The sequence below is a fragment of the Perognathus longimembris genome, chromosome 5 (genome assembly GCF_023159225.1).
Source record: "Perognathus longimembris pacificus isolate PPM17 chromosome 5, ASM2315922v1, whole genome shotgun sequence".
Taxonomy (NCBI): Eukaryota; Metazoa; Chordata; class Mammalia; order Rodentia; family Heteromyidae; genus Perognathus; species Perognathus longimembris.
In genome coordinates this window covers 14,427,415-14,452,711 of record NC_063165.1, presented here as the reverse complement: position 1 = coordinate 14,452,711, position 25,297 = coordinate 14,427,415, and the positions used below count along the sequence as shown (strand labels likewise).

Genomic DNA, 25,297 nt, shown 5'->3' with positions numbered 1-25,297 from the left:
GCAACTCTGTCATGATAGACCTGCTATAAACCCAATTTTAATCTTGGGGCAGGCAGAGCCAGGGCAGTAGCACTCTGGGCCTGTCAAAATCTTTACAGGAACATCACTAGTGACTCCTAGATTCCCTGAGCAGTTTCCCATTCAAGGGAGAGAATAAGGAATCACTAGTGAAGCCAGGCAGTTTGGGAGTAGACTGTGGAGGCAGCTTTCTGAAGCCACGTACCACCACAGTCCACGCAGCTAACACACATGTCGACCTGTATCCTATAAAGCAAAATATTAGTCCTGGGTCAGGAAAATCAAGGTTAACAGCCACATTTGCACACTTGTTCCAAAATGACTCTGGTCCCTTGATCTTAAAGAGTTTATGAGAGCACAGGAAAGAAAAATGGAGAAGCAAAATCTTAGTCTATACCAAAGAATTGTCAGGATCAGATATACACTCGACTTTTAGCATAGATAGACATAAAGAATAATACACTGGTTTTACATCATTGTACTGTTACCACATGTTGCATATTTGAACTTTTTGGAATACACATTTGCTTGCACCCAAACATGATCAGTTTGGGTTTAAAACCTGTTTTGGTTTTTTTGTTTGTTTGTTTTTGGCTTGGAGTGTGGTGATAAGAGTCAGGATTGCCTCCAGGCTGTTCGCTGTGACTCCACCCAGAGGCTGCAAAGATCAGTTTAACACACAAGACTTAAAAGTAAGTTAACTTAATAGTCAAAAGCAAATAACTTTGAAACCATGATGCCAGTTTTTTGTTGTTGTTGTTTGTTTTCTACATGTATTACCAACAGACAGACATACAGGCAGACATACAGACAGACATACAGACAGTTGTACACAAGCTTTGGGGCACGCTTAAAATTGTTTTCTTTTAAATTGGCCATGTAAGTTTTCTGGAATTCCAGTGGCAAAATATTAATTTGCCCATAATTTATAACCACATGGTCATTTAGAAAACAAAAACTTTTCCGGCAAACAAAAATTTTTCACAGATTATCCAGTGAGGAAATGAAGCCACACTTTGAGAAACCAGTTTAGCTCCAATGGGGAGCTGAAGTTGGGTGCTATGACCAGAGAAGGTCCAAGAGATGGGAGACATGACATGAAGAGAACACAGACAGCAGACTCACAGCAAGAGACCTTCACCTTCCAGCATTTGAATTGCAAGGCACATTTGAATTGCAAGGCCACAGTTCCAGAGTTCAGGGTGGGGGAGGGTTACCAGGAGCTAGAGTCTCCACATCCCAGCCCAGCCTTGAGGAATTTGCCATGCCCATCACCTGGGGGATGGGTGAGCTTTCACCTCCAACCAATTCTATTGTCCACCATGTGCTCAATGCTAGAGAAAACTTAGGATTTAGCCAGCAACAAGCAGAATTTAACTGACTCTCCAAGCTTAACAAACATCAATAACAAGAACAGAAAACATTCCTTGTGTCTTTCAAAACAGATGTTAAACAAATATTGGTACCTTTGGAAGCTAGTATCAGCCCATCCTGTATCACAGGCAGGCAGGCAGGCAGGCAGAGTTTAGAAAGAGGCAGAACAAGAGAGAGAAAGACAGAGAGAACTTCATCTGCCTGAGCACTCATAGAAGTTATGTAAGTCCTGTAAAAGATTCCAAATTTGTAAGATTGGGCTCAAACTTGAGCAGCTTTTCAATTGTGCCCCTCCCATGGTAAATGATTAGCAGAGCTGAGGAGTTAAATATCAAACGTCCTCCATATTTCTCTGGTCAGCTGAAATGTAGGAGACAATCAGCAATGAGGTCGTCACCCCAGGTGCTGTGTCCTGGACCGAGCAGATGATCACTTACCCTGGGTGTGAGGGCAACTTTGTAGATTGTAGTGTTGGATGGAAGTAGAGCGCTCCATCAGGAGAAGTTACCTCGGTGGTGTTAGCATTTTCCTAGCCTCAAATCCCTCCCCTCTGTGAGCAGCTTGGGCCAAGGAGAGCTGAATGAATTTAATCTGTTCATGTCTAGGATCCAAACAATCTCGGACCAGATTCCAAAGAATAAAAGCATCCACTAGGGTTTTTTTCAGTGCCTTTTGTGTCATAATGTCCCTGAATCCTTTTTCCTATTTTTTGCCAAACTTCTAAGTTAATGGTTCCTTCCTCCAGGAACCAGGGGCATACTTCCTCCAAGTGAAAGAAACGTTCTTACTGACCTTGCCCCACTTTCACTGCCCGGGCACAGAGCATTCCTATGAGGGCCTGCACGTATAGCATGCGGCTGTTACCTTGTCCCATAAAATTTTACTCCCGACAATACTCTCTCCCGCTCTCTTACCCAAGTGATCGGACGTCCTCTTACTTCAGTGGGGTCCTCTGCCATAGTCCCAGGTTTTCAGGTCCCTGTTCGGGTGCCACTTGCCAGAGCCAGCCTGCAACGAAAGGAAATCCTGATTGAGGGGGCGAGGATTAAAGAAAAGGAAAATACAAGACAAAAGACAAAAGATGGGGTTCGGGAGGTCTGCAGCTCAAAACCATAACTCAAGACTGCAGCCTCGTTTATTCTTAACTTCCATCTTATATACAGTTTAGGAACCAGGGAATAGCATAGGGTTAACTAAAGTTTAAGAAAACAAGGGCCCTGAAGTGGGCAATAACAGGTGGCAGTAAAGACAAAATAAGGTTAAATAGTTAACATAAACAAGACTCTTGTGTTGTCTTTTAAGTAAGCCATATCCCTTCACATTTCTTGAGATAACAACATAGCCAGATATCAGAATGAGCTTTGCTGCCAGCTCGGCTCCCTACATTCTTGTTTATTATTTCCCATGGAATTTATTCAATCTTATTTGTCAAGATTCTTTAAGAAAGTTCTGAATGTCTGTGTACCAGTGATGTTTACTGTATTTGGACAAAACCCTTTACATGTCTAATCACTTTGCCCTAAGTGTTTCCTCTACATCATTTCTACTGTGGAGTTTCTTCTTCTTTTTCTATTTGCTAGCATCTGCATTTAAATAAATTATTGGAAATTCAATGTTCAGGTAATACCTGTGCTTAGAAAGCTACTTTTTCCAGCTTTCTAGGCAAATGCGTCCAGGAAAATAAAACTAAGGATCTATATTATAGAATATATACACATGTAAATAGTGAAGAAATAATCTTTTGTTGACTTTATTTTATGAATTATAAGTTATTTTTGTTTAAAAGATCTTCATGAGAATGATTATGCTCAAGGACCTGGAAACACTTACTGAGAAATAAGTTTAGATGTGAGTGTGAAAACACAGGTGAAAAAAATATCCCTGAATATTTCGGCTACTTCTCTTTGCCCTTATTTTTCCTAACAGAGAATGAGACAGTTCTTCTGAAATAACATAATCTTTTTCCTCTGTTTTTTTAGCCAGATGCGGTCTTTTCAGTCTCTACCAAGATTAATACATGTTGTGGCTTAGGGCCACAGTTCTTGCTAAAAATGAGAGATAATTTTTATTTGAAAAAAATAACAACACTTTTGAAATAGGAATTTCATTGAAAACTTTTAACACTTTCACCATTTTCTTGGAGGTACTAGTGACTAAGTACAATTTGGAAATAAATACACAGCAGGATTTTCAATTCTTGGCATTCCTTCACTAAAATTTCAATTGTGCCTTTGAAGGATGTAATTGCAGTATTTACAATTTAATCTACTTGTGATAATTTTATTAAAATAGCATTTAAGTTTTCAAATATGATTAAAATTATACACATGTCATCTTGTGCATGATGCCAAATATTTTCACGTTCAATTTAATTTAAGCAATAAACATGAGTGAAACTCAATTGAAAAATTAACTTAATATCATTTTGATATAATATGTTGGGAGACATTTGAGTATTATATTTTAAGGAACACTTTAAGATTATTTTGAGGTAAATACTTATAAAAGCATGCCTATGTCTTATGATCACTAATCCAGTTTTGAGGATATTGACCTTAAATAAAGCAAATATGAGGAAATGAAATGATGGGACATTATATTATCTTGCTATTACAAAATTCAAATGATAATTGCAACCAACTTTCAATAAAAAATTCTGATACTTTACTGAACAAAGTCGGGAGCATGTTTTAAAAGTATCATTTTATAGCATTATTTTTAATGAGATTAACACTGAACAAATTTGGGGAGAGGATAAAATGTCCTCTTTGATATGTGTTATACTTTCTTTGATGGTCAATATAAATATATATTTGCATCTTAATTACACTTTGGCTTTCCTATTTATTTTTCCATAATTCCTATATTGAATCTTCTCTCTTACTCCTTTGCTCTTTCATATACTTTTTAAAAATCATTTTCGTCCTTCTCTCAGTCAAATATGTCTGTTTTAAAAAATAAAGCTTCATTTTCTTATTCTTCAAATCAGGTATGGATTATATTCTCTTACCTTTAAAATAATATTTGTTTGTTTTATACCTGTGCCAGTGCTTGAACTCCAGGTCTCCTCGCTATCCCTGAGATGTTGTGCACAAGGCTAGTTTTCTACTACTTGAGCCATAGCTCTAGTTCCAGCTTTTTGTCTGTTTGTTAGTTGGAGATATGAGAGCGCCATGACTTTTCTGCCCGGGCTGCTTTCAAACTGCTATACTCAGATTACAACCTCCTGAATAGCAAGGATTGCAGGCTGGAGTCACTGGTGCCTGGCTTCAAATATTTTAATTATAACTTTCCATTGAAATCATTTCTGCTCTATTCTGTTTTATGGTAAAAGTTCTTTTCTTTGTTTTTACTTATTTTTTCATCTCTTTTCAATTAGGTTGTAAACTTTCTTCAAACCTTTGGTGAGCCTTCTATGTCTTTTTATATTTGAATACAAGATGAAAAAAGAATCAGGCTCTGTTGTATAATAGAACTGGTAAATTATTGTAAGCAGATGACTTTGTCTTTCTCATCAACAAAAGTTGGTGAAATATCTGTGTTTTAAAGATAATTTTAGGGGGATTCAACCACTCTATGTTGTTTACTGGGGCTCTGGATGAAAGGACTTTCTCTGATAGTGACACCTTTGTACCTACCTCCATCATACTCAATAATTGCAGAGAATAAAGTTCATTCATGCAGTTCTAAAGAGTCAGATCTCCATTTCATGTTTAAGTGATTAATGTGAAATACTGTCTTTTCATTATAGTTGTGGACTCTTAAGTTGGAAGATCAATAGATTTCCTCTCATATCCCGTTTGCTAAATGTTATTGAATCATCATTGCAAGTTATGTTTTCAAGTGCTTACTTTGGGGTTTTTCTTCTAATTTAATTTGTTTACAGTTACTGGAGTTCAGTTGCCTTTTCTCCTTTCAAATCATCCAATTTTACTATTGCAGAAACAGTTTAAAATAATCAGTGTTTAGTGTTATATGTAAACCATAACAAATTTAAAAATCTTAATGAGTTTCAGTCCTTTAAAAAATTGTGTACAAGAAATATGTTCTATGATTACACTATTTCCATCATAAATGTGCCTAAAGAAAAAAGGCTAGCTTTTCTAAATGGCTACATTTTATAACGTAAAGGAGAAATTGACTGTAAAAATCATCTTTCTATGTTAGATGCAATTGCAATAAAATCTTACGAATTGCAGAGAAAGGAGGGAAAAGTAATTCACACTAATTCCATATTTCTGTGAAAGAAAATTCGGTCTAATTTGCATGTACTGGAAAGGTTTCTATATGTAAAAATTCAAAACAAGAATATTTTGCACTGTTTTCATTGTTCTCATGAAAAACAGCTAAATTTGAATATTACATAAAATGGTAAACTTAATTAATTTAAACGATGCAGATAAAGTATGTAGGTGTCTAGCTAATGGAAAATTAAAGAAATAACAATTCTAGTATTATAACTACCCTCTGAAATTTCTCCACGTTGCTCAAGATCCAGGCATAAATTTGCATATACATCTTTACATAAATAAATATGTAATATGAGAGAATGTATATCAAGGAATTTAAGCTTTTCTCCAATAAAATAAATGAGAGTTTCTCTGCATATATAATTTTATTACACAGAAGACTGGTATGAGGAAATAGTGTTAGTTTGTCTGCAAAAGTCATTTATGAGTAGTGAGAACAAAATTACTGTTTTGTGACAGCTTTATAGAAACTTCATCCACAGGGAGATGACAGTATTAATAATTCTTAAAAATTATTAAAATTCTAGGGCTGGGGATATGGCCTAGTGGCAAGAGTGTTTAACTCATATACATGAAGCCCTGCGTTCAATTCCCCAGCACTGCATATACAGAAAAAGGCCAGAAGTGGTGCTGTGGCTCAAGTGGCAGAGTACTAGCCTTGAGCATAAAGAAGCCAGGGAGAGTGCTCAGGCCCTGAGTTCAAGGACCAGGACAGGCAAAAAAGAAAAAAATATATATTAAAATTCTTTCAGTATGTCTAGCATATTTCCTTGGAATTTGAATAAAAATAATTAATACGTTTTTTTTCTCTGGGAACTGGTGTTATAGAACAGATTTTTCATAAAAAATCTGTTTTTTTAAAAATTTTTATTGTTATTATAAAGGTGATGTGCAGAGAGATTAGAGTTAATAAGTCAAGTAAATGTACATTTCTTTCTGAACAGTGTCATTCAGATGGCGATAGATGGCAACTTGAATCTAGTCAAAAATCTTCAGTATAATGCATATAATATCCTGTAAAGATTATCTTAGTTCTTCCTACTTTTTTTCTTCAATTCTTCAGATTAACAGAATAAATAAATAGGGGGCTGGGGATATGGCCTAGTGGCAAGAGTGCTTGTCTTGTATACATGAGGCCCTGGGTTCGATTCCCCAGCACCACATATACAGAAAACAGCCAGAAGTGGCGCTGTGGCTCAAGTGGCAGAGTGCTATCCTTGAGCAAAAAGAAGCCAGGGACAGTGCTCAGGCCCTGAGTCCAAGGCCCAGGACTGGCCAAAAAAAAAAAAAAAAAAGAATAAATAAATAAAAGCAGTGTTCAAATACTTCATGCCTGTCTTTATGACTGCCGGCTTACCCATCATAAAACGCACAGGTCTCCTTTGATGAAAATATAAGGCCACACAATTTTGGCAACCTAGATGTGACAATGTAAAGTTAATATATTTTTTACATTGCACATTAAGGAATGTGTTCCTTGAATCTACTTCTACTTCAACCTCTCGAACAAAGTATTCCACCTAAACAGATGTCTATTATTGGAACAGGGCACAGAGCAGGAACTTTCAAGCACAAAGCACATGATATGTCCAAGATACCTCTGTTCCCTCAGTTTACCACTTGTTAGTTCCTCACATCATACTTTTGTGTCTTTATATCCTTGACTGGACCAGTGCATCTCACTTAATCCAACAAATATTTGTCCTATCTCCTCTATGTGTTGGTATTCAAATTCAAAAAAGATTAATGGACAAGTGACAGTTTTGTAGTGGTTTCATTTCATGTTTCGTAGTTTGAGGCAGTTGTTTATCTCCTTTGATTTATGGATATGGATTAAGCACCAATATACTCTGTGTGTGTGCGTGCATGCGTGAGTGCGAGCGCATGTGTTTGTGGGTGTGATTCTGTTATACAAATGACCTACCAGAACACAAGTTAAAATTTATCTCCATTTAAGGAAATAAAAGATTAAAGCCTTAATTTGGACTATGATAATTGGATCTGAGACCTTTGGGATTTCATCAAGTTTAAATCTCGCATAAGGCTAGGACCTTTCTACCTTCAGAAGCAAGGAGACCTGACCTAATGTTAGCATCTCACCATGTGATGGCCTTCATTTGTCAGGGACTTTTCAGAGGCCCCATCAGCATGGAAGCCTTCCCTAGAAGAGACTCATTGACCTTGAATCTTTAGAAACATAAACTAATAGTTTTATTTCCTACAAATCACCCAGTATCAGTTATGAAATTTCTTATATGTGTTCCTACCAACATACATGTGTATTTATAGATGTGTATATAAATGTTTATGCCTATATATGTGTATATATATATCATATATGTGTATTCAAGTCTGTGTGTGTGTGTGTGTGTGTGTGTGTGTGTGTGTGAACAAATGTAAGTACACACAGGAATAGAGAGCAGGACTCTATGATGAAGGCTGATCTGTGAAGTGAAAGTTGACCTGACAGTGGTTCATAAGAACATATTCAGGATTTTGTGGCAAGAAAAACACCATAATTAAACCAAGTATTACTATAGAAATAGTCAAGTAATTTACAGATCACTTATGGGTTTTCATTTCATTCTAAATATCATGGAAAATCACTGACTGTATCATCAGAAAATCTGTTTAGCATTTATTAATGAAGGTATTTTCAAGTATTAATATAATCAGCAGTTGATCATGGGTTCAGATTTTTCTGTATTACAGTAGCAAAATTATTGTAGAAACAAATACAGTTGTCTTTTATTATATGTTTAGTAAAGAAGAGGAACATTTAGTTTATTATGTTGCTTTATATAAAAGTTTTGTTCCCTAGATTGAATTATTTTGCAACTGCTTGAGATAATCAACGTATAGTTTTTTTTAAACACTACATCCTTGATTTAGGTGTAGGAATATTCTTGAATTTTTAAATTGTAGTATAAAAGTAAGTAGTGGTTAGTGATTCCTACTATCACTACAAACACATTGTAGAAATGTATGAAACTCATTTTATGGTAATATGCACACATATGAGCAGACACACAAAAAGTTAAAAATTTGCTGTGTCAGCCAATGAATTTTTATTTACATTAAATTTCCCTATAGTAGATTATTAGTATTGACAGTGTCCTAGGGAATGTTTAAGGTAGTAAATTCACAACTATATTCTTCAGTATTTCTCATTTTAAATTCAATGTAATATGAATATATTAGACTTTTGTATTGGCTTATTTTCTGTTAATTGACGATTTTTTTTCCTAAATTCAATCAATACTGTTGAATTCTGTGTTTAGAAATCTGCTTATTTTCTTTATGTTGTCTTTCTTCAAGTTGGGAAAATCTTCACCTTACATATTGCTCTAGTTTATGTACATATGACATATATATGACACTTGTTACGCAGCTAACAAAATTTTGTTGAGAGTAATGTGTATTTCTTGAAATTATTTTAACACATCCTTGTTGTTGAATTTGTCATTTTTTCCAAAAGATGTTTGTTTTAGTAAATATTTATATTATGTGTTTAAAACATATATACAATAGCTGTAAATATTTTACCATTCCAAATGAATCTGGCTCAGTCTTGAAGAATTAGACTATTCAATCATGGAAATGTCAATACTTTTATGAAACAAGAAGGCATTAGGATAAAACACCTGTTCTATGGTTTTGTTGCAAATATAATATTCAAATTTCATACTATAGAGGGAATTACATAACAGAGACAGATTTTATTTGCAATTGTCATTAAGCAGGTGGTTAATATCATTATTTACATTTTAATGGGCACATTTTCCTTTTCTGGCTACCTGAGAAAATGAGCAAAAAAATTGCCAAAGGATACCTATTATGATGGGTAATTTATTCTTTACCATTTATTACATTTTTCTCAACACAAGTGAATTTCTTTTTTTAATATTATAAAATTTTATTATATTATATAAATTATATGTATACATTTCTTTTAATTATATACTAAGTATATTTTATATTTATATCACACAAACATATATACACACATATATAGTTTTTGGGTACATATACACTTATGCAATGTTTGCAGACAAGAGTGACACAAGTTTCTGTGATATACCACATAGCTTTTCTTATATGTGGTCTAGGCATATAGTGGCTAAATGTGTACTCTCCAGAATCCTCTTCACTAGGGATCAGCATGCATGGTATTCTTGCAGCACGCTGACAAGTGAATTTCTTAAGGGAAGATTTTAATTCTTTTTGTGTCTAACATTATAAACTTTTACAACAAACTAGATCACATGATTTATTTCCCACATTTTATAGTATCTTTCACACCATTGTCTTTTTATAGTGAGTATACTAGCATCTAGAAACAAATATTTGTTTTATATGACCTACTTGATGATAAGAGTACCACAAACCAAAAGATATTTAATATTTGCCACTGGCCACCTGCAATTTTATACTGATTAAAATATGCATGAATTAATGTATACATAAATTCTTTGAGCAGTAAAACCTAAAGCTTAGTTGATTTTTACAATAGAGAAGGCATCCTAGTGCTATTTTGTAGGTAAGTATTCAAAAGCAAAACTTGCATTAAATTTGTCCATAAAATTATTGTCTTTATAAACAATTTTCAAATTGTATATTCTGAAATAGCCTATGACAAACTAAAAGTGAATTTACACATTTCAAAATAGCATTAGGGCATATAATCTAGTACTATTATTACATGTCTAAATTATTTGTATGTAAACTCTTGTTAATAAATTTTTGAAAAATCTTGGCAAATATTTATATCAATTCATTTGAAACTTTGAATTTAGGTAGAATAACAAAGATACTATTATGAAGTAATGAGAATGAGACTGGAGAAAAACATACAAAAATTCAAACACGGAAGAAAAATGTTACAAAGTTTCAATGAAAATTAATGTGATTTCTTGGGACTAGAATTGATACCTTGATTAAACTATCAAAAAAAATTTAAGTATCCCCATGAGTTTTTCAAAGAAATATCTGTATGATATCCTAAATATTATAGAGAACAAAGGTTATTTAAATACAAACAAAGAAAATTTAAGCCAATTATGTATTGATGCACTAATTTTGATTCTTAATAATTTCAAGAAATCTCTCATATCACTGTGTGACTTGCTTACTTCCATTGTAGAAAATATCAGTATTATAGGAAAAAGTTTGCTCTTACTTATTTGAACATGTAAACGTAAACTTTAAATGAGATATATGGAGTGTAGTGATTGATTCATTACTTCAAAAATGACAAAAGAGGGGCTGAGAATATGACCTAGTGGCAAGAGTGCTTGCCTTGTATACATGAAGCCCTGGGTTCAATTCCCCAGCACCATATATATACAAAAGGCCAGAGGTGGCGCTGTGACTCAAGTGGTAGAGTGCTAGCCTTGAGCAAAAAGAAGCCAAGGACAGTGCTCAGGTCCTGAATTCAAACCCCAGGACTGGCCAAAAAAAAAAAAAAAAGACAAAAAAAATCATTTAGAATGTAAAATAAGGAGAATTGGAGAATTGGCTTATAAGTGTCTTTTTCCTCTTAAAATCATACTTTTTATTATTCAATGAAATCTGATATTGGTCTGAATCTCTCATCTTTGCATTTTTATTTATGACTATATGCTTCTGTGAACTATAAGAATAACTTTATTTTTATCAGTTTCGAAATGCTAAACATTCATGAATATCAGTAGTATGAATTTAGTCTGTCAAATAAGAATTGAGATGCATAATTCAGTAAAATATTCTGAGAAAGACACTATGTTTTCCAATAATTGATTTTAAATATACATGTATCTAATATGTAAGATAATTAACTGAATTAAGTACTTGAGGTCAATAACTGTAAATAAAAAACCAGCAGAAAATTACTATTGGTTACATATTTATCTCTTCTTCAGTGTCAGGTGCTGAAATATACTACACAATATGTTGCTATTTCGAAGTGGCCTTGAGAGATGCTAACATATTGAGGGCCAAGCCATTTTGAATAGAAATAAGGTCCTCAAAAAAGGGACCTGAAAATGTGATGTTCTCGTTCCCATAGTAAGTGGTTAAAGGCCTGCATCATAAATCAAATGCCTAGAAACAGTAATATTAGTCTTTCCAGACCCCAAGACTATTAGAAATAAATTTCTTTTGTTTATAAGCCACTTGGTCTAAGGTATTTATGTGAGGTCCGAAAAAGAAAGAAAATAGGCAAAGAAAAAAAGGAAAATTCATAAAGAAAATGAAGCCTTAAATAATCGGCAAGTAATGCTATATAGAAACATAACATTGATGGATAGTAAATCCTACTCTGATGTCTTAAACAAATGAGAAATACATAATTGACAATGAGAAAAAAGGACTAGGTTTTATATAAATTTGAGGTGGGATCTGAGAATTTCTCTGATGAGGGGTCTAAGCCAAGTGCCTAACCAAGAGTCTGGTTTTCCTTCACTTCCTTAGTCTAAAGGGCAGGAGACATGATTTAAAAGGAATATTAACCATTTTGTGAAGCAACAAAGCATTTTCAGTGGCATTCAATAGTCAAGATATGGGGAATTTCTTTAAAATCCATTATTTTGGATGTCACAAAGAGGCATTCAGTAACTATATGCCAACCATATACTCTGTATCATCAGAGACTTAAAACATTGCACTAAATGAACTTATTTATTAAATAATATTTTAGGATAAAAGTCTTGAAAAAATAAAAGTATTTATGAAACAATGTATTTAAAAGAAATGTGTTTTTTTTTTTTTTTTTTTTTTTTTTTTTTGGCCAGTCCTGGGCCTTGGACTCAGGGCCTGAGCACCGTCCCTGGGTTCTTCCCGCTCAAGGCTAGCACTCCGCCACTTGAGCCACAGCGCCGCTTCTGGCCGTTTTCCGTATATGTGGTGCTGGGGAATCGAACCTAGGGCCTCGTGTATCCGAGGCAGGCACTCTTGCCACTAGGCTATATCCCCAGCCCTAAAAGAAATGTTTTATAGGAATAGCTTTAGGAAAAGTTTTGTATCAGATACAGTAATTTAACTTCAAGATGTAATGATTGATTTGTTAAAATTAATTGATTTTGTATTATTTTAAATCATAATATATATTGGAAGGGAGCACAAAATTCACCAGTATAAATACTAGAAATTTAAGAGTTTTGAATAGTGATATTTAATATCTGTAACTAGTATGTATTTGAAAAATAATGTATCATAATTTTCTTTGATTTAGGAAAATGTACCAATATATTGATTATTTATTGTGGAACACATATAAATGTTATTTATGTCAATTTCTGTATTATATATGCTGTTTATTAGGACTCATAGAAAACCTAAAGTACTTTTAAGCAAGGCGAGGTCACATTTTTGTAAAACCCTTGGGAAGTGGATACTATAATTAGTAATTATAATGCAAAAATGCATATTTAAATTACAAAAGTAGAAGTAAATCACTTAACTGAGAATATTATGTACATAAAATTGTAAAGAAAACAGACACTTTCAAATTATAATGAGATTACTTCTGTAATACACACATCCTGTAAATAACTTATATTATATGAAATGTATTATATATTATTTGAAGATACGTGTTTAATCTGAGTAGATGTGTATATGCATAAATATTTTCATCATTATTCAAGCCTATTTGAAATTCTTTCAGAAGGAGTAGTTTCTCTGATGAAATGAAACAAAATTTTAAAAGTTGTTTTGGCTTGTTTTAATGTTTTACAGAACAAAGTCTGTTTCTTAGCTAGAAAACTGTGGGGATTTAATTGAATTTTCAGATGAATCTGATGAGATTAAAATATGCCATTTTTGAATAAACAGTTCTGCCCAAGCTAAGGTTTATGATTTCTCATTGCTGTTGGAATTGTTTCATCCTTTTTGGCATCCTGATGTGTTTCATTCTAGGCCAGTGCTACAGCAGGTCCACCTGGAGAAAGGCTTATCCGCTCACATTGGTCATGGGAAAAATCCCATAGAGCCTCCCAAGAATTAAAACAGCAAAGAAGCTATGGATAAATTTAATCTGGCTTTACAATTTTACTTAGCCTGACTAATCACCACATAAGATATTTCTTTTGCTGTAAGGGTTGTAAAATACTTAGTAGGCTCTGCATCCCTGAATAGTGAAGGGATTAAAAGTACATTATCTAAGCAAACAGAAACTTATTTCAAGTCCTTATGATAAAGTCACAATCCCTTATCAAATAATACCATTTTTTCTCTTTCCTGTCATTTCCACATTTGTGAAAACAAGATGGAAGAGTGCAATTTCCATTCATTTATCAACTTACATGTCATTATTTTCATGTGTAATTTGCATTTATGGTCAAGATTTCAGGTTTATAACAAAACCAGTTCATGAATCTATCATATTTAGATCAAGCAGAAACAAGAAACAAGTAACAGAAACTAGGTTCTGTACAGAACTCCCACTTGTTGCCACAACAAAGAAAACTACATGATTGTTTAAGTTTTGAAAGGTTACCTTGTGATTTTCCAAATCATGCTGACTTAATGAAGATACAAAATGTATCATTATAGCATTTGTCCTTAGAGAACATTTACTACTTCGTAATCTAGCTCGATTTATACCTAATTTCTAAGTCTGAATTTCACATAAATTATAGGGAAAGAACCCATCCTACACCTCAGTTTGTAGTTCTATTCTTCCATTAGCTAACTTCCCAACAATCTATTATAGAGTACACAGCCTCTCATGTTGAAGTGGTAATTTGCTTTAAAACTCCACCTTACGTGTTGAAAAACCCTGTGTTTGTTAATATTCCAGTAAATTATGGATGGCTTAATGATATATCTTCTCATTTTTTCAATGAAAGTCAAATTATAGATCCAGATTTGCCTCTCCTGAAATTTCCTATTTTCCCTCTCTTTAATTTGGGTCATATATGGGGTTCTTTTTGAATTACACAGTAATCTTTATTTAAACAGTATGTCAATGTACTTCTCAATAAAGGTGTCATACCAAGACCTTTGTAGTCAGAACACAAAAACAAACTCATGTTGTGTGCACAAACTTTTCTAAATTAAAGGTTTACTTTCATACTTATCCCTGTAATTGGGAAGCTCAACTAATCGCCCTCTCAGTTCACCTGCCTTACCCTGGCATGTTTAGCCAAGAGTTGTAATAACAGTCCTGACTTTATTTTTACTCTGTTTGCTCTTTTCCCTGACAAATGGCTCAGATATGAAACTTCGTACACAGAGGAATCTTTTTTAAATTATTTTTTATTTTTATTGCTAAAATGATATACAGAGAGGTTACAGTTCTATATGTAAGGTAGTGAGTACATTTCTTGTCAAACTTGTTACCTCCTCCCTCACTCTTCTCCCAACTCCCCTCCTCCCTAATCTTTACACTCTGAGTTGTACATTGAGTTTACAACATATTATCTTGTTAAGTATTGCTATTGAATCAGTTTGCCTTTTACAGCATTCCATTTAGTCATCTTTGAAAAAAAAGATGAATAAATGGAGTGCTCATGCTCAGTGGAACAAAGAGCTAGTGCCTGAAATATACAAATAATTCAAGTAAAATGTACACTTTTAAAGAGAGGGTACTTTTATTATTTAAGCCATTATCAAACTTAATTTTCTTCTGATTGTGTATGCTCTGACAGCTTAATAATTATGTGCTTCCCTATTTTTCATCCTCAAAAGATCAAAAAAGCAGACCCAGAATGCAATCTCCACATTTCTGATTTAAGGCTAATTTTATTTCCAATTAAAATTGAATGCTTTATAGATGAGAGTAATCTGACTCTTTTGTAATATAGGCACATGATAATAATTGCAATGACAATCCATTCTGTATAATTAATATATGCTAACGATGAAAGTAAAAAAAGAAAGCAAATGACAGGAAAATAGAACAAGCTATATTGAGTGGGTACTTACCAGCAGGAGAGGGAAGGCCAATGGGCAGGTTAAATGAGGGTGATTATGGCTGAAGTAATTTATTACACTGTGTGAAATAAAATAATGAAACATGTTGAAATTGTGTCTAGAAGAGTAGTGGAGATGATCAAGAGAAATGAAAGGAGTAAGTTCGAAGTACAATAGTTGTATGTAAGTAAATGTGACACTGAACTCTTGTTTTAAAATTAACATGCTGGAAAAAAAAATGTCTTAAGAAAATTAAAAATTCATGGCCATTGCCATGTTCAAGCTCATCAAGATGGCTCCATAAAATTTTATAAAATTAGCTGACTTACAGTACATAAAGTATTTAGAATATGTATAGTAACTATACTTGAATGAGATCATTCTCATTTCTTGAATATTTAAATCGTGAGAAAATCATATTCAAAGTCACTCCAAAGTTGTGAATATAAATATCACATAAGAAACTTTTACTGCTTTTCTTTAAAACTGTTTGCTTAGCAAGGGGAAGATAATCTTGAGGAAAATAAGACCTTTTTTCTAAAATATTCCCTTTTTATATGACTTTTCTATTTTATTTTTTTCATCTAAGCCACAGAAACTTTCTCTGTGCGATTATTCACTCAGGATTTGCATAAGAAAATTTATATTTACTAAAGTTTATTAAATATGATTGAATATAATTTTTCTTACAGCAATGGTTGTTTTGAGCAACCTGGAACCAAATACAACTTATGAAATTCGGGTTGCAGCTGTAAATGGGAAAGGACAAGGAGACTACAGCAAGATAGAAATCTTCCAAACATTACCAGTCCGTAAGTAGTCGTGTCTCCCTTTTCCTCTTTGGCCATTTTCTTCACTTTCAGATTAATTAAATAATATTTTTCAATGCAACGAGATGCATTGACACTTTTGAGGAATACTTGGTGCCTTTGATAAAATGGTTCTTAAAGATAGGGACATGTCAAGTTAATGAAAATATCTTTATTTTAGAGCTAGATAAAAAATATAAAAGTAGAATAGAATACATAGAGTAAAACCTGCTTTCAGAAAAGTGATAGTGTGATTAATTGGATTGTAGCCTTCAATCTGTCTTCAATGAGCAGGAAAAAAAAGTTTATGTAACCTTTCAATGTTTTCATCTTTTACTGAGGCATAATTGTTCTTTTTATTTGGGTCTGATGTATATTATATGAGAAGTAAATGTAAGAAAAAGGAAATGATAGTCTTTTACATCAGTGCTTCATGAGAAAAAATGACAATTGTAACTATTTTTTGGAGGTTTTGGACATGTTTGAAGTCCTGTAACTCATTAAGTTAAGGTAAACATCATAAGATTTATGTTTCCTTGACATTGACTAAATTATTTATAGATATGAGCACATAAGAATGTCAGTATGTATGACAAAACACGGTTATAAAATCTGAGCATACACCTACTTATTGTATGCACATGAGAGGGCAGCCTTATTTACCACAATAAATGAGCTTACACTAATTAATCCAACAATATTGTATATTTTATAACATCTGTCAGAAGAATCCCCCTTTTTTTCATTTCCAGTGATGTTTGCTTTTTCAATTCTTCAAATTATTTCTAATATGAATGGTCTAAATAGTTGCATTTCAACTAATCCTGCCTTTGTCCCCTAACTCTATCAGTTTCTTGTCTACTTAAAACAAATGCCAGCTATACCACCTTCATTTCTTGCTTTCCTTCTAGACACACGTTCTTCACTCTGATACCTCAGCCTCCTAAACTCCACCACAGTACTGTGAATGGTAGTGTAGCTGGGTAACATTGGTTCCCTCCCCTGTACAACTAACTGTGTGTTCTATAAATGCATGATCACACCAGTTAGTTTTCTAATAATTTCTTCCATGATGTATCCATCTACATTTAGAGATAACATACTTGGTTTGTTCTGAGAACACATATTTCGATTATTTTGAATTATAAATCACCATTCTTTATTTGCTTCATGTGATGTTTTGAAGTGTAGTACTTCTAGACTCATAGTTTGCTACAGTTGATTTTTCCACCCCAACACAGTGATCAACCTGATAGTGAATGTAGTGAGCTCTTTGTGTGTGTGTGTGTGTGTGTGTGTGTGTGTGTGTGTGTGTCGCATTAGGGATGGAATGTAGATCCTAATCTGTAGTAACTCTACTACTGAGTTAAACCTCTAGTCCTTTATTTTTATAAAAATATGTGATTTGCAGTTTCTATAGGTTACTATGAAGTTGAAATTTAATCATATATGCAAAGTACTTACCATACACTAACTTATATAACTAGTGGTTATTTTGAAATTATAATTTTTATATAAGAATTCTACTGTAAAGGCAAATTGAAAATATTAGCTTTATGATTTTTCTCCATTATAAACCATAACATTTGTGCTGTATTTTATTTTTTCAAAGGAAGTATCCATTATAACAGGGTAACAAACTTGATATATATTAAAGTTTATATATATAGATTCTAGACTATAAATACTATTATGAAAATAATATATAACACAAATATAGTATTATTATTAAATGACATTATATTATAAAATATGAAAATTCTCAGCAAATTTTTGCACTAATGCTGAGGTTCAAACACTCCATTTTATAGAATTTTGGTTTTCTGGCAACCTAATTAAGTAGTTTCCATAAGTTAATAAGTTATACTGGGTTTTTTTGCAAGTATTAATTTACTTATTCACAATGAGTTATTACATGTATGTAGATCATATCAGGTCTGGATTTGCACTTAATTAACTTCACTGCACAGCAATCTATCTACAACTCCTGTGTTCACTACTTTTACGTAGTTCTGCCTTATATTACTTTTGTGCCAGCATATCCTGTTGTCATAGTTATCAAATGGCATACGTTTTGTCAAACATACTACTTATTTGTTTATAGTTATGAACACATAATAGAAATAAAGTTAACTTCCCTAGAGTTATCTGGGATTGTTCTCAGAAAATTTACCCAGGCAGCATTCTTCACTTTATTATACTTAGACTGTCTGCCTTTACTTTTTCCTCCAAGTAGACTGTGAACATTTCCCGAAACAGTGTAGACTAGGGTGATGTTGGTCATGTGCATGCATGTCAGTTCCCATCATTTTCACAATTGGAGGCAGTAGAGTCAGATAGTTACCAAGCAGGGCAAAGCAGGTTAGAGCAGTGGCAATCATTCAAGGAACTCTTATTTTGTGGCTAATTAATAATAGTATTATTTATATAGAAAATGCTTTATTTTAGTGTACGTTTATGGCATCAGAATCTATGTTATAGGGCCTTCTCTGTGTGAAGCAAAGCCCATAAGGTAAAGAAGCTAATGAGTAGAAAAAACTTTATTGAAGCTTACATCTTGGTATGAAAATGCTCCTTCAAGCAGGTAGCTAACAGCTACCCATTACCTTTGCTCTTACATATATACGTGTGTATTATATGTATATGCATATAATTTGATGTCTTGACATATTCATAATAATGTTCACAAAATATTCACAAAACAATATACTAGGTTTTCAAACTGCACAAATTTGGCTTGCTACTCCAAAAGTCATTCATGTAGCTGATAGCTAGCATAGCATGCCATCTACTTTGATGGCCTGACAGTGATCTTTTCATTTCAATGCCATTTCTAGGTGTGTGACATAAGTGTAAACAGAGAAACGTTATATCCCATCTAGGTGAGCCAAGTCCGCCATCCATACACGGGCAGCCGAGCAGTGGGAAGAGTTTTAAACTCAGCATCACCAAACAGGATGACGGAGGAGCCCCTATTTTGGAATACATTGTGAAATACAGAAGTGTAAGTATTTTTCTTACTTCTTGTTTTTAAACCACAACTTCCAAATTCTATAGGAGATTAAGTGGCATATTTAGTTCCTAAACAGATCAGGAGTGAATGTGTCTTCTAAAACAGCAATAGTGAGTGCTCTTCAGCCATTCCTGAATTTCATCTTTATAAATTATATTTTTATTTTGTCTGTGGCAAAAAGCTAAGCAAAGAGTAGAAAAAATAATAATTGGGCTTCCCCCTGGTGATTTGCAGGTGTGAGGCTCAACTTGCTAGTAATTAAGATGTAAGTACAATTTCCCTTGCTTTTTATTTAAAAAAGTTTTACATGTTATACTTTATTTCCTGTGGCACTGATATTAGTAACTTAGTCATCAGCCTTCTTAACCATCACGATTGCTTTAGGTAGGATTATTCTAAAAGTCATATTTAAGATATTGGATTAATTTAGCCTTCACATTTAAGAAGAATCGCCACTGTGTATTTTATGAAAAGGAAACAGCTTTTCTAAAAAACAAACAAACAAAAAAAACCCACAAGATTTATCACTAGTGCATAAGGGACTATCATAAGAACCTCCTGAGTTTTTTGGGATAGGTGTGGCGAGAGAATGATGTTTAATGTTTGTGAAATGATGAATAAAGTTTCCCTGTGAACTGTGCTACTGTCTCTGAAGATGATGCTATGGAAAATAATTACTCCTCAACATTTTCCTATAAATGTGTCTACTAAAATATGCTAAGAGAATGCTGGTAAATGGATAACTTTTGAATACTTTCTTAAAGTCTACAATGTTCTACTATATAATATTGCTTCTTTGAAATTCAAGCATCTAAACCTTCAGGAGTATTAGAAAGGGAGTATTATTTTGACTGCACAGTTCAAAAAGTAACTTTATATATTGAGTCTTTTCAATTTATTACTAATGTTTCTTTCCTATGACAACTTTTTCTCCAAGCTTGCATGCTAGCAATGATGAACATGTGTCTTTTGAACACTCTACTGTGCATGCCGCAGATGCTCTGATACAAAACAAAACGTCTGAAACACTCTTAATTTCCCACTGTTACTGGTAGAGGAAGAAACTGACTCTTAAGCCTACTTTTAAACTATTCACATTTGCTCACTAGAGTACAGAGAGTCCTTGTTTAAGGGACATAGGCCTGGAATCAATTTTAAAACTGGATTCAAAGATGCAGTACAGTTTAGATTTTAACCTGTTACTATTGTGTGCAGAAGAATTTATGTACAAAATACTGGTACACTATTAGACGTTCTAAAGAAATAAAAACAATTCGCAAGGAGACTTTAATGAATTGACTAGTGTCAAGTATCAAGTATTTGTTTATGTGTAACTTTTTTCATCTTACTCATTTTATTAAGGAATGATGAAAAGCTCAGTAATTCCATAAGGTTTTTCCAGTAGTAATTTTATTTCTAGTTATCCAACTGCAAAATTTAGAAACTAAGAAGACTATTATACATAACATGCAGATTTATCAAGAATGTAACACTGTAAATCTATTCAAATCCCTAGTAATAATCAAATTATGAAAGTGATATGTTTTTACTTTTTTCCATGGAAAAACTGAAATTTGAAAATCTAGGTGATTTCAAAAGAAATAGAAGTTTATGAGAATATAAAACTTTAAAGCCTAAGTTTGTAAGAGAGGGGACCAAATAAAAATATTTACCTCTAAAACTATTCCACTAAACCTCTACTAAGGACCTATCCCTCCAATTATGGTTATTATAGCCATCCTGGCACACTGTCTTCTTACAATTATCATTAAATAGTAGGCCTTTTGCTTCTAAACATTATCGGATTTACCTATCCCTTCCCCCTTTTGGCCTCTTCCTCAAACTACTTGCATAATGCTCTTAAAGTCTTACTTGAAATATGATTCTTAAATATTAGTCTAATATTAATTAAATAGTAGAATTTGAGAAGAATTAATTTGTCCTCATTTCATTTCTTTATATTTAAAATGTGATTTATCAAGACTATTTTAGTACCAAATGCTTGTAATAGTGTTTTGTTTGCTAAGTCTCACTTCCATTTAATAACTTTTTTGTCAGAAGTTTTTAGGATCATCCCTTTCGTTTCTGTGATTCCAAAGTGCTTTGTCTATTAGTTATTCAAGTTTTGCCAATTCTACAGTGAATCAAGGTGAAACTAGATAAGGTGAAAATGATTTAGTGCTACACAGTATACCATAAACAGTGTCATAGAATGTATTGATTAAACAAAATAATGGGCTTTATATGATATTTGTATATGTGCGATAACGTATTTTGATCATATTCACTCTTTCATTGCTCCTTTCCATTTTCTTTCTCCCACTTCTTCCTGATTACCTTCTTCTTCAGTAGTCTGCCCTCTACTTTTAGGTGTTAGAATGTAGTTTTTTTTTAAACTGGCTAACAAATGTCTCTTTGTTTTTTGGGTTTTTTTTTTATTGTTGTTGTTTTATGTGTGTGTATGTGTATTGTGAGAGCAACAGAACTGGTCCTTGTCTATTCCTGTTACACTTGTTGATTTTTTTCAGACATTATATCACTGACAAAATAAAAAATCATCTATATAGTATTATACTATATAACTTCCCATAGCTTATGAACTAGCATCATATAATATTCTAAAGTAATCTTTTAATAGAGCACAGGCTTTTGTTCATTCATCCTTTAGGAAGACAAAATTTGTTAGAATAGAACGGCAGTAATAAAAACAGAATTAGATGTCACTGTGAACCTCTCATGAGAATCAATATATCCAACAATAAAACTGTGAGATTTAGTCATGCATTTGGAGATAAAGATAAGCATATTAATGGACACATACTCAGAAAAATACAAGAAATTATTTCAAATATAGGTACTTTATATTGATTATAAAGTGTATAACTTAATAAATATTTTTACATTTTTCTATTGATTTTTCATACTTTTCTCTCTAGTTTGATGATAGTTATAGAACCATGATTACTGTATACTATTGGTGAGCTAAGTATTTAATGATCTAACAATGAGCTAAATAAAGTTTGTAGCTTAAAATCAGTTTTAATGAAATTATTTTAGCAACCAGTGACAGGAGTTCTAATACACATAAGTCTTATTTCCACACTTAAGCAATTTGGAATTAAGAGATCATATAATATATCAATTGGAACGGAAAAACAAAAAGCAACTTTGAAAAGGATATTAAGGTATTTTATAAATTCCATTTTGACTATTGAGAAAACTTGTTTTCTAGTTACACACACACACACACACACACACACACACACACATTGAAATGTATATAAGACCATCAAGGTTTTTTGAATTGACTACATATGTTAAAGAGTATAAAGCACTGACTGATTATTTATATTTTTTCTTCATTTATTGCTGTGAAAAAAACTGGTATGTTTTATGGCTATATGCATCATGGCACAAAGAGTGTACTACTGAATATTTGCCTGAATGTTAAAACATACAGCCGCTAATCAACACAAGGGATCAACAAACCCAAGTTATATAGTCATATATATTCTAATAATAAAAAAATTATTAGCAGGCAAATACAGTTTAAAATGAACTATGATAGGTAACTTGGCCTGTAATGCAGTATTATTGAAGTGAGAATATACGGATGATGACTATAAAAAATTAGATTTATATATCCCCTTGCATTTATGTGGGCAATGACGGCTATGAAAAAATTCTGTAAGTCTCAAATTAAAAAATGTCACCAAACTCCAGGCCAGAGGAACAAAGTCAATTTTAGTTAGATATAATAGGCGTGGAGTGAAATTATAATTTCCTTTTGTCAGCTAATATCTTCCAACCCTTGAATGGTCCCAGATCTGAAGAAATGTATCTTTTTCATATTTACATGAAAGCATAAACACATACAGCATAATAAGTTGAGTGTTAAAAATGTACATGTTCTTCTATAAGATTTTACAAATAGCAAATATCTAGACCATGGAACTTGGAAATCCAGGAATCCTGAGATTTCTTTATATTCATAAAGAATTTTAAATCACACAACATAGGAGTCATAAGAACATAAAATGCTTCTAGTTATCACCAGCTCACATCCTCTATTGTACTTCATTTCATTTTGTAATAATTCACCTCTAGCTTTAAAGAGTTGTATAAAGCAGTTTCCATTTAAAAGTGCAGTTTATGAGCACAATGCATCTCGATCAATGTCACACTTGTCAGCATTCTCACACATTTCTCCTAACTCACCCCTTCCCTCACCCTTCTTAATTTTTATTTATTTATTTATTTTTGACAGTCCTGGGGCTTGGACTCAAGGCCTGAGCACTGTCGCTGGCTTCTTTATGCTCAAGGCTCGTACTGTGCCTCTTGAGCCACAGCGCCACTTCTGTCCGTTTTCTGTATATGTGGTCCTGGGGAATCGAACCCAGAGCTTCATGTATATGAGGCAAGCACTCTTGCCACTAGGCCATATTCCCAGCCCAACCCATCTTAATTTTGTAGAATACACATTGAATTCTTGACTGTATTATTTAACATCTTGCTGGCTATATATTCTATAAAGCCTTGGAAACTGAGTCAGTGGATTAACAATAGTTACTTACGATGGCTTTACAATTTTTAAAAAGTATGATTCTTTTCTCCACTTTTACTCAGTTCTTTCCAACAAAATGGTAGGAAATCTATATGCTCATATTGTGACTTGACTCATTAATAATTGTTAATTTTCTTATGGTTCTGCTAATTTCTGATTTTAGAAAGATTGGCTTATTAAAACCATGCCAAAGACAAAAGATCATTTTTCAGTAGCTGTCCTTCAACATTTAATGGGCTTATTAATAATAATCCTATTCAGAAAATCTTCTCATTTTGTTACCCAGGGGAACGATTTGTGACTAGTTATCTTGAATTGTTCCCTGGGCATTTAAAATTATCTAAATTAGGCACTCTATAAATGGCTAATTGAGATTTTCATACCTAGGGAATTATTTGGTAACACCCACTTTAATTTTTTTCTATTCCCTAGGAACAGCAATTAGGAGAATGAAATACCTAATGTCTAAAGTTGAATGAAAAATGAAATTGGTCTGTATTTTAGAAGCATTCAAATTCTCTCTGGTTTCTTATACTACCAGTTTATATTGGTGCAGGATTTTAAAAAAAATCTGTTCTCTTCTTTTCAAATTGTTATTGTTACTATGAAAGTGATGTACCAGAGGGATTACAATTACATAAATCAGGTAAAGTGTACATTTCTGTTTTGGACAATGACACCCATTCCCTTACTCAATGGACACATTTTTAATATACCATGTAAAAAATTTCTGGAAAGAGTTAAATTATAGTGAATTCAAAAGATGGCTGCTATATGTTTTGTGCTTGTCATGGGTTTTACTTCAAATACTCAATTCTCAGGAATGATCTTTTTTGGAAGGTTAGTTGTTTCACCTAAAATTGGTCAGTTATCAGAAAAAAAATATTTCTGGAGAATTACATGAAGGACATGAAGACTTCTGCACCATTTAGTAATAAATTTTATCTTATCTGGGGGCAATACTGATTTCAACTTTTAGCTGCTTTTCTGGTCCTATCACATACATCACCTGTCAGATTTAAAATGAAATTCAACTTTGTTTATACCCAGATTTTATTCACACCTGTCACTTTGTGGTTATATAGAATATCCTAAGATGTTGAGACACTGATACACAACACTTGGTTGTGTGTGCCCTTGTCCGTAAATAATCATTAGTAAATTTCTAAATATACAACATGTACTGTCTGTTTCTACATCCCATAGCATTCGTAAATTTTGATAGTCAGCTTTTCATCACTGTGACAAAATACCTGAGATATCAGCAATATATACGGAAGACATTGTTAATTATACCAGAGATTTCAATTAGCTCAGTGGCTTTTGAGACTGGGATGAAGCAGAAAATCCTACAGAGAGCTATGTGACTATATCC

General features: G+C 33.0%; 1 protein-coding gene across 2 annotated transcripts in view; it reads left to right on the top strand.

The window, feature by feature from the left end:
- The window catches only part of Ncam2 (neural cell adhesion molecule 2), a 297,979-nt gene that overhangs the window by 246,177 nt on the left and 26,505 nt on the right, over positions 1-25,297 (top strand). For both annotated transcript variants that reach the window (XM_048345940.1, XM_048345941.1), the window contains exons 13-14: positions 16,229-16,348; positions 19,228-19,349. In XM_048345940.1, the coding sequence (XP_048201897.1) occupies positions 16,229-16,348; positions 19,228-19,349 (242 nt within the window). The remainder of the gene's footprint in view (positions 1-16,228; positions 16,349-19,227; positions 19,350-25,297) is intronic.